The sequence below is a fragment of the Chanodichthys erythropterus genome, chromosome 14 (assembly GCF_024489055.1).
Source record: "Chanodichthys erythropterus isolate Z2021 chromosome 14, ASM2448905v1, whole genome shotgun sequence".
NCBI classification, from domain to species: domain Eukaryota; kingdom Metazoa; phylum Chordata; class Actinopteri; order Cypriniformes; family Xenocyprididae; genus Chanodichthys; species Chanodichthys erythropterus.
In genome coordinates this window covers 39,168,608-39,179,190 of record NC_090234.1, presented here as the reverse complement: position 1 = coordinate 39,179,190, position 10,583 = coordinate 39,168,608, and the positions used below count along the sequence as shown (strand labels likewise).

The 10,583-nt window shown below is 40.3% G+C and overlaps 1 protein-coding gene across 2 annotated transcripts in view; it reads left to right on the top strand.

The window, feature by feature from the left end:
• The first annotated feature begins 268 nt into the window (after positions 1-268).
• The window catches only part of fn1a (fibronectin 1a), a 33,162-nt gene continuing 22,847 nt past the window's right edge, over positions 269-10,583 (top strand). For both annotated transcript variants that reach the window (XM_067408496.1, XM_067408495.1), the window contains exons 1-13: positions 269-577; positions 775-900; positions 1,050-1,187; positions 1,286-1,417; positions 1,936-2,073; positions 2,369-2,527; positions 3,764-3,961; positions 4,086-4,268; positions 4,496-4,672; positions 6,639-6,794; positions 6,884-7,012; positions 7,219-7,362; positions 10,363-10,484. In XM_067408496.1, the coding sequence (XP_067264597.1) occupies positions 448-577; positions 775-900; positions 1,050-1,187; positions 1,286-1,417; positions 1,936-2,073; positions 2,369-2,527; positions 3,764-3,961; positions 4,086-4,268; positions 4,496-4,672; positions 6,639-6,794; positions 6,884-7,012; positions 7,219-7,362; positions 10,363-10,484 (1,932 nt within the window). In that variant the 5' untranslated portion in view covers positions 269-447. The remainder of the gene's footprint in view (positions 578-774; positions 901-1,049; positions 1,188-1,285; positions 1,418-1,935; positions 2,074-2,368; positions 2,528-3,763; positions 3,962-4,085; positions 4,269-4,495; positions 4,673-6,638; positions 6,795-6,883; positions 7,013-7,218; positions 7,363-10,362; positions 10,485-10,583) is intronic.

The window sequence follows — 10,583 nt, the reverse complement described above, 5'->3', positions numbered from 1 at the left end:
TTCCTTAAACGGACAGATTTGGGTCATTATTGAACACTGGCGTATAACTGGATTAACAATATTTATAAAACAAAAGCCGAGTATACTGCACTGAGAGTGCTTGTTTGCAAGCGTTAGCTTTGAATTCATTGTCACCCTAAACTTTTTACGCACAAAGCGAGCTTCAGATTGGGTGTCTATCTGCATAGCTGGTCGACGCTCCCATACGCGTGTGCAGGGGTAGTTCCTCCTCCAGGGCGGAATGTTGAGGTCAAATAAAAGCGCTCCGCACATCTGAGCTCTCCGCAGAGGTGCGCGCGAGAGCAGGAGGGGCAGGACGCACAGGGAGGGAACTTGGAGACTGAAAGCGGCTGTAGTGACCCTGAATCCCGCAGCCAGTGTACTACTGTGTCTCCTCGAAGGAAGGTTTAACTATTTGTATACTTGTGTTTCATCTCACCTGTGAAAATGTCCGGTGGCCCGCTGGGCACGGCGTTGGCAGTGGCTTTGCTCGCCTGCACTGTGCAGTGTATGCCAAAAGGAACGGGAAAGCATAGGAGACAAGCTCAGGAACACCCTGTGTCATCCGTGTCCCAAGGTATGCGGTCCTCCATTTGTTTGTTTTTGTTTTGAAATGGGTAATTCAGTCGCGTATTTTGGGTTTTACGCATGCAAATTGTTAATTAAAAGCTGGAAAATGTACATTCGGCTTTTCTTCTTTGTGCGATCATTGATTTTTGTTGAGAAAAATTAAATATTTTAGCGCTCAGAAAGGTTCTGTTGTGTCCTCCGCAGATGGCTGTATGGAAAATAGTCAGTTTTATGGAGTTGGACAGCAGTGGGAGCGCAGTTATCTGGGCAGCACACTGCTCTGCACTTGTCATGGAGTTTCTGGTATAAAGTGTAAATCGAAGCCTGATGGTGAGTGCCTTTACGTTGGTTATATTATTTGGGTCACAGCACTGGAATAATTGTTTCCTGACTCGGTTGAATTAATACTAATATAGCATATGAGCTAAGTGTGAAGTCCTGAATAGTATGAAGAACAAAAAGTCCATGTCTGTTCCCAGCCGAAGAGACCTGCTATGATAAAGTAAACGCTCGCTCCTATCGGGTTGGAGAGACTTATGAGAGGCCCAAGGATGGGATGATCTGGGACTGCACTTGCATTGGCTCTGGCAAAGGGAAAATCAGTTGTACCATTGCAAGTGGGTAGACTGGAACTTTCCTTCACTGTACTTAACCGCACTTTGGGAATAACACTTGGGAGTTGTGCTGCTTTTTACCTACTTGGACTCTGTTGTAGACCGCTGTCATGAGGGAGGGCACTCCTACAAGATTGGAGACACATGGAAGAGACCCCACGACACTGGAGACTACATGCTGGAATGCGTCTGTTTGGGAAATGGGAAAGGAGAGTGGACCTGCAAACCTGTTGGTAAGTTTGGGCATTTAAGGACCCCATTAAGAATACATTTTGCCTCAATGTATAATATAGTATGCTTTTAAACATTATTAGCAGTTAATTTTTAAGCAGATATATGCATTTAAAATTTACTTTCACTTCTGGGAAAACATTCTATTTAATGATGACTCATCCTGCACTCCACAGATTTTTGTCCAATCAAATGCTCTCTAGAATCTAGAGTCTCTTGAGAATCTCTTGCTTTAATACCACCTATAATTGCCGAGCAAGTAGCAAATCATGGATTGTAACAATGACTCAACCTTGCAGCTATTTTGTTTTAAAATGGGACAAGCCCTTCAATATGTTCTGCCCACATTTCCTGTTTCAGTATGAAATATGTTGACACAGGAAAGAATCTCCTATAATCAAGTAATTTATTGGGCTCTTTAAATTAATTACAGTCGTTTTGTTCATGATGGAAAGCAAATTAGAAATGTCATATTAGTACTAACATCATATTAAACTCATTTTTTTCTTTTAATTGATAGCGGAGCGCTGTTACGACAATTCAGCTGGCACGTCCTACATGGTTGGTGAGACCTGGGAGAAACCCTACCAAGGCTGGATGATGGTGGACTGCACCTGCCTCGGAGAAGGAAGTGGACGTATTACATGCACATCCAGAAGTAAGAACTCCACCCCTTTTAGAATGGTGGAACAGTCCAAACCACACAAAACTCCCTTTCCCTATCTTCCCTCTGTCCAACTGGATTTCACTTTAATTATCCACTCAAAATGCATTTAAAACCTCTGGCATCAGCGCAAGAATGTTTTAACTGGGCAGAACAGGGAAAAACATTAACTTTACTGTGTTTTATTAAAAAAATTGTTAACTTAACCAGTTATTTTGTTACTGATGAAGAACCGCAACATGGTTCTGATGCAAAACATCTGCATTGTATGATCGTGTGTGCATCACAGACCGCTGTAACGACCAGGACACACGCACTTCATACCGGATCGGAGACACATGGAGCAAGACAGATTCTCGTGGACATGTGCTACAGTGTTTGTGTACTGGAAATGGACGTGGAGAGTGGAAGTGTGAGAGACATGCATCACTGCACACCACTAGCTTGGGTAAGAACCTCACTTTTTTGTTAATTAAAATAAAATTTAATGAAATATAAATATTGGATGAAAACTTATATTAGGAATCTTTCCTAACTGAAATAAAATAAGTTGAAGTGTTAAAATTACTGAAAATAAATCAAAATAATAAAATAAATTAAACCAAAATGGAAATACAAATGACAAAAGGTCATAACAAATTTTCTAAATTTAAAACTAAAAGGAAAATTGTAAAATATAAACATAAAAAAATTGTGTATCATTCCAGTGTTGCCAAGACTGCAGTTTTTCCGCGGAATTGTGCTACATTTACACTGTTGCCGAGGGTTGTTTTTCATGTCTGCAGGTTGAAGTGACAACAAATAACATGATATTTACCCTGGAATGCGACTTTTACCTGGGGAGCCCCACCAAAAACGTGGATTTTACCCCCCGGAACGTGATTTTTACTGTGTGACCTCCGTGAAATGCAATTGGGCTCGTTTTGGGCTAGTTTTGAGTAGCAATTGGGCATTCTTTGTTTGTTTGTTTTTTATTTAATATTGAACGTAGAGAATGAGAAAATGTCTACTTTCACGTTTTTTACTTTCAGGGTAGAAAATTAATAAACAGCTTGAATATTCTCTACATGTGGGGGGAATGAAAAGTCCCTTTCTGCTGATTGGTCAACTAAATATTAAACCATGCCGTCATCATCACCGTTATGCGCAACAGAAAAATAGTCATCCACTGCTACAGCTGTAGGGATTGAAAACATTAATCAGTTCTATAGTAGTATATAAGTAATACTAAAATTACACTAACCTAAAAAATAAAAAAACAATCTGTTATTATTTTCTGTCATTTCAAACCCATATGCTGTTATTGTCACACAACACTTTTCTAAACTTCACAGTGACATTTATCAAGCTCCAAAACCCCTAAAAATCTTACAATTGCTTAGTGCATGAGGCAGAAATCATTGTTCACTGATGATCTTCTCCTTCACAGCAGATTTCAAATCAAATATGCAGCCATTTGTTCAAGTTGGATGTCAGTGGAATTAAATGTGTCATAACAGAACATCATGATGTCCAACATATTTAATTTGAGAGCTATATATTTTTTTAATTTAGCTTATGTTAATATAACTAAATTAAAATACCCCCTAGTAGTTTGCAGGTGGCCCCCTAGTGGTTGAGAATCACTGATGTAGAGGGATGTAGAGACTAAATGTGTATCCTCATGTGTTATTTTGTGCTCCAGGTACTGGGTCTCGTGTGGTGACCAATGTCCAGCCTGCGGTGTACAACCCACAGGCGGTGCCTGAAAACCCCGTGGAGGGATCATGTCTGACAGACTCGGGTGTTTCCTACGCCCTGGGAATGCGGTGGATGAAGACCCAAGGCAGCAAACAGATGTTGTGTACGTGCTTGGGGAACGGTGTCAGCTGTGAAGAGTCAGGTTAGTGTCATTATTCATCAGGTTTGTCTGTTGTTTTATGTGATTGAATCTGCTGCCGTTCATTTAGACTGAATGCTGTGCTTGTATCTCATTTTTCATTGTCATGTGTGATGTGTGTGCACAGAGAGCCAGTCCCAGGTGTATGGTGGGAGCTCAGATGGCCAGCCATGTGTGTTCCCTTTTGTGTTCATGGGGAAAACGTTCTACTCCTGCACTTCAGAGGGACGCAGTGATGGGCAGCTCTGGTGCAGCACCTCATCCGACTTTGAGAAGGACTACAAGTACTCCTTCTGTACCAGCAAGAAAGGTAAGTTTATATACACTACCGTTCAAAAGATTGGGCTTTGTAAGGTTTTTATGTGTGTTTTATGTTCATCAAGGCATTTATTGAAATGTTGTTTCAATGTACCCATGAGCAGGGTACTTAACCCCAGATTCCTTTTGGGGATTTGTCCCTGTCATAAATGTTTTGGAAGTTGAAACTTTTCCTTGAAAACACTGCTGTTTTTCACTGGTAAATATCTTCATTTTCAGTTATGATCACAACCAGAGGAGGAAACTCCAATGGTGCACTCTGTCAGTTCCCGTTCCTCTACAATGGCCGTAACTACACTGACTGCACCGCTGACGGCAGGAGAGATGGCATGAAATGGTGCGGCACAACTTATAACTATGACCGAGAGCAGCGGTTTGGCTTCTGTCCCATGGCAGGTAAGTGCCAGTTTTACACTAGCAATAAATGTTGGAGCCAGAAAGAGAGAGAGAGAGAGAGTAACGGGTTAGGACTTGACTGGAGTAATGTTATGAAAGCACTTTAGTCCTTTAACTATCCTGGGCTGCGTATCTCAAAAGCATCGTGAGCTAATTTGATTGTAGAGACCATTGGTGGCAATGCAGACCATTTTGGGAAATGAAACCCTGGATCTTAATAGATTCAGAGAAAAGTTGCAATCCTACACTTTTCCTTACTTGAAGTAAGTGTCATTACATGCGTCTCACAGCTTTTTCAATTACCTTGTGGTCTGTGTTGGTGGAGATCTGGTAACAGTTAAGATGAGGGTGTTAACTACTTGGAACAAAAGATCACTCAGCACCTATTCAGCCATATTTACATAAACACCTCCTTCAGACTGAGCTTTGATGGGTGTCTCTGTCACCAAGGTGCCAGTTAGAGCCAGGCGAACCCTGGGGAGTTTATTGATAGTGGTGAGATTCAGTGATCTGACATAGATTGAAATCAGAGATGCTCTTTGTGTTTCTCTCTAGTGTTTGTTTTGTAGGGGGTGGAGATTTAACACAGGAACCATTATCATGCATCAACTGATTGTTTTTTCAGTATAAGTAGTAATATATAGTATATCTTACCTTAGTGAATGTGCAACATGTGGAAAAGAACTTGCAGAACTTGTACTTTGGAAGCTGCAGCCATTGTTTAAGCACACATTTCTGCTAGTCTGTGATAGCCATGGCCCTTCGGCAGTGCAGGTCTGCAGACGGAGAGAGGTTGGCTTTGGACCAGAGTCTGGCTGGCAGTGAAGCATATATATCTGGCTGTTCTCCAGGGCAGCTGTGTAGCCTCCTCCACTCTTAACCTTGGAGATATTTCCTCATTCTCATCCTCTTTTATTAGCCACATACACCAATCAACGAAATCCCAATTAAAACAATGAGGCTGTTTGTGAAGAACTGCCTTGAGCTTTATGGATCTATGGTAATTAGGATCGAGTTTTAGCTGTTTGACCCTAATTGACCCACTAATTACTCTTTGGCCATTAAAAACTCAATCGCTTAACTGGAATTGGTCTCTTCCTTAAGCTAAATTATTAACCTTTCATGAGTTTTGTGCTGACAATTAATGTTCATAAAAATAATTGTGCTTTAATTCTGTTTTGTTCATGTCACTTACAATATAATGATAATGTGTTATTTTTTATAACTTGGAATCATATATAATATAATAATAAAAATTGTAGGCTCATATGATTTACTTTAATGCTGTGAAAATTAATATTTATGTAATTAATTATTATAAGATAAGATAATGCAATCTGATTAAACCCACAAGACTTGATGCCATTTCTTTAAGTGCTTAACTTATTTGAATGGCAAATTGTTTTTGAAATTCAAACAATTGCAATTATATTAAATAACATTGTCAAGTGATTAAGCAATAATCGCGACAGGCCAGTACTCCCTCAAGTTCCCACTGGCCCATTTACACCAAGGATATTAACTAAAACTATAACAATAAAGATTTTAAAGAATAGCAGAGTCCACACCACAACTATAACAATAACAGCGGGAAACGACAGCCAATCAGAATCCATCCTGCTTTAAAACTGCAGATGACAAAACTGCAGATGACAAAACTGCAGCGCACGCTTGGAAGAAACGGAAAGATATTGTGCATTGGTGTGGATGCTAAAATAGTTATTGTTATCTTTATAACTTTTTGATGTGAATAGGCCTTTAATGTTTAATGTTTTAATGTTCTTTAAGTGCTTCCAAAGCAGATATGCTCTTGTCTCATTGGTTGAACCACCTAAAAATGATTTAGTTTAGGTCAGTTGACGAGAATTTAAATCTGGAGGTTTGTGAATAATGTCAACAAGTGTACGATTAAACATATTTCTGCTGTTTACTGATGTTAGTGTTCACGTTGATCGTTTCCCACCAGCTCACGAGGAGGTGTGTACCACTGGCGAGGGTGTGATGTATCGTGTGGGAGATCAGTGGGACAGACGCCATGATGTTTTGGGTCACATGATGCGCTGTACATGTGTGGGCAATGGCCGTGGAGAATGGAGCTGCATCGCCTACTCGCAACTCAAAGGTGAGCGTTGTCATGAGTGGTGACAAGTGATGAATTTATAGGAAATAGGTATCCATTATGTAAATGTACATATGTCTTTCATCTTTCAGACCAGTGCATTGTGGATAATTTGACCTACGAAGTAAATCAGACTTTCACTAAACAACACGATGAAGGCTACATGATGAACTGCACCTGTTACGGTCAAGGCCGTGGACGTTGGAAGTGTGACGCTATTGGTGAGCGAGCCACTTCGAGGGTTTCATCAATTAGAACTGAAATGGGAAATTTGTCTTCATTTGCTTAAGTGAACTTTTCTTGAAACAATTAGAGTGCCTCTTCCTCTTAATTGGAGCCTTAGGATTAGCAGTGTTAGCCTTGTTCCCTATGAATGACCGAGCTAATGATTGGATAATAACCGTGTTACTCCGATTTCCATTTCCAGATCAGTGCCAGGAGCCAGAGACTAGAGTGTTCTATCAGATTGGAGAGTCTTGGGACAAACTCATTCAGGGAATCCACTACAGATGTTACTGCTATGGAAATGGTATCGGAGAATTGAGCTGCGAGCCTCAGCAGTCTTTCCCTGGTGGGTAAACAGCATCTTTTTTTTATGGGGCACATGTTCTCTCTCGTGTGCACACTCACACATGCAGTATGTGGGTCACGCTGTGTACTGCTATAAGTAGCCTTGTGGGCATGGGTGGGGAGAGGTTTGGAAGTCAAAGGCTTCCAGATGTTTACTAAAAGAGCAAGTGTGCTGTTTGCCATTTCTCCCAGGTGTTTTGTTGGAGGGGTGATTAGGGTTTGCTCTTCCTTGTGATCTTTTCGTTTACTACGGACAAATGCTCGTCCTCTGGCAGCGTTTGAAATCAAGGATGTTGGTTTTAAGATGCCCTCATCCACACCTTGATTTGGGTGGGCCCATGCCTTGTGTTTGCCGTCTGTTCTTTTGAAGTTCCCTGGTTGGAGAAAGGCACACACCCAATCCACACAGCTGTCTCAATCACCCCCTACGGCCCTTTTGGCACTGTTTGTTTGTCTTTTAGTTTCTTTCGTCCTGTGTTGGGAATTAGTTTGAATTTCAACCAAACCTGTTACTTTTTCTGCTTGCACTGCATCTGTAAAGTAATTCAGCGATTTATGTAGTTTCCATTGTTAGTGGTTGCCTCAAGTCTCCAAACTTTTGTAGAGGGAAAATCGGCAACTAGGGCTGGACGGTATGACGGTAGAATAGTGTTAATTGGTCATGTAAAAAAATAAATCCAAGATTAAGAAGAAAACTATAGCATACTTTGTCAAATCAACAAAGCTGTGTAGACTGGAAGTGATTTTATGTTGACGTTTTGCGCCATGCCAGGCCTGGTGTTCATATATTGCCTAGTTATTAATGACTTCAAATAATGTTTCTGTACTGTCTTATCATTTGTTGGATTATGTAATCTATACACTAATGTTCAAAAGTTTGGGGACTTTGAAATTGTTTAATGTTTGTCTTTTATGCTCTTTAAGGCTGCATTTATTTGATAACTTTTCTATTTTAGTATATTGCCAAATGTAATTTATTCCTGTGATGGCAAAGCTGAATTTGCAGCAGTCAATACTCCAATCTCCGTTGTCACATGGTCCTTCAGAAATCTTTGGTCAGTAGAAAGTTCAAAAGAACAGTATTTTTGAAATAGAAATCTTTTGTAATATTGTAAATGTCTTTACTGTCACTTTTGATTAATTTAATGCTTCCTTAAGGCCCGTACACACCGGGACGAATATCGCACGCGTTTATCGTCAGCGTTTTTCGAGACGTTTTTTGTGTTCACACCCAAGCGATTTTCACCGGCGATGTGCCGAGTGAAAGTGCAAATTCACTCCCTGAAAGTATGTGGCGCTTGTGCTTAACGGTATTGCAAATAAACATATGATATTAATAAAGTTAAAGAAGATTAAAAAAATCCATAAATAAAATGGCATACATACATAAATATATAGTGCAAGTGAACGGTAGTGTAAATAAACATATTTATGAAACAGACATTCTCAACTATATTTCTTGAATGTAAAAGGAAAAAAAAGGAAAAATACAGAAATAATACTGTGGCAGAGCACCCATAGTGTGCGTCTCAATCAGCTCTCTACTTCACTAGTCAGGGCACTGATCAGGCATTCGGCCACATTCATTATGGTATACTGATACACGACCTAGGAAGCTAGGGAGCTGTTTGAGACGCAGGGATAGTTTGTAGGGGTCTTCCTCGTCTACTTACTTTCTCTTCGTCGTCTCGTGTGCTCGGCAAGACCGTTTTGTGCTTGAGCGCCACCAAGTCGTGTTTTACTGTAACTTCAGCAGCTCCAGGCACGTGAACAAAAGCGCCAATCTCATTGGTTGGCCAGTTTTTAACGCGGCGCGTCAAACCAAAAAAACGAACCCGAGGCGTTTATTTAAAAATGACGCTTTTACGCCTCGCGTTTTTCGCGTCGGTGTGCACACTCACATTGGCGCCCGTTGTTTAGTCACGAGGCGTTAAACGTCGGCGAAAATCGCGCGCGATATTCGTCCCGGTGTGAACAGGCCTTTACTGAGTAAGTTAAAAGTTTTAATTTCTTCCAAAAATTGTACTGACCCCAAGCTTCTGATCAGTAGTGAATATCATATACTGTAATATGATGTAAAATTAAGTTTTTGTACCATTACAGTAATATAAAATTATTAAACAATGATTTTGGTCATATTGCCCATTCCTAATGGCAAGTACAGTATGTTGTTTATCTTAATCCATCACTTTTTAACATTTGTTAATGTATTTATACACAACCGCAAGATCCGACAAGGTCTGCATTAATAAAGTTTTCCCTCTTTGTGAGAGCTTGTTGGGGTCAGAAGTGCTCCCTTTGCTTATTAAGTGGAAGCAACCCGAAAGCAATATCCCTCAGTAATGGCGTCCAGCTGTGAGAAGGCTGGGAACAGTGGGGGTGAGGATGGTGCTGGCTGGCGGAACGTAATGCAGACTAAGTGAACTTTAAGTGTTGTACACAGACTACCCTCATGGCAGTAATTGGGAGAAATGGGGACCAGATTTATATCAGAAGCAATTTGAGGAGAATGCAATATGAGGCTACAAGGCACTTGATGAAAAATGAGTTTTAAAAACATTGTTGAGAAATCTGCTGGTAAACAATAGATTTACCACTTCAGAAAAGTTGCCATTGTTAAAGCAGTTTGTCTGCTGGATTTAAAGGTTTGAATGCCTGAGACGGTGGTGGTGGTCCTCTCATCCTCATGTCTCAGTGCTGAAACTGTGGTAAGAATCTCACAAGCTAGTGCTACGTTTCCCATTTCAGCGTTTCCCAAAAGGAACAGAACACACTAACGCTACAAACTATTTTTTCTCTTTCCTAGAACGCCTTAATGTATTTTTCAGGACAGAAAACATCTCAGTTTGTTCTTCAAATAGCCTACTCTGTTGTTTTATAGTATTAGCATGATGAGCTACTAGCATGGTATTCTCTTAAGACATTGTTTACATATTGTAATTTACAAGTATGGGTGCTCTTGGCTGTAAATATGTTTTTAAATTTTATATACCTCTATCAGGTGGTCATCGTCCAGTCCAGGTGATTATATCAGAATCTGGAAACCAGCCCAACTCCCACCCCATCCAATGGAACGTCCCGGCTTCTGCACACATCACACAGTACATACTCAAATGGAGACCGGTGAGCATTTTTGTGACGCTGTAAAAATAAGTGGCCCTTTGATCTTTAAATCAAATTGAGTTCTGATTACTTTATAGAGGTTATTTATCTAATACACAT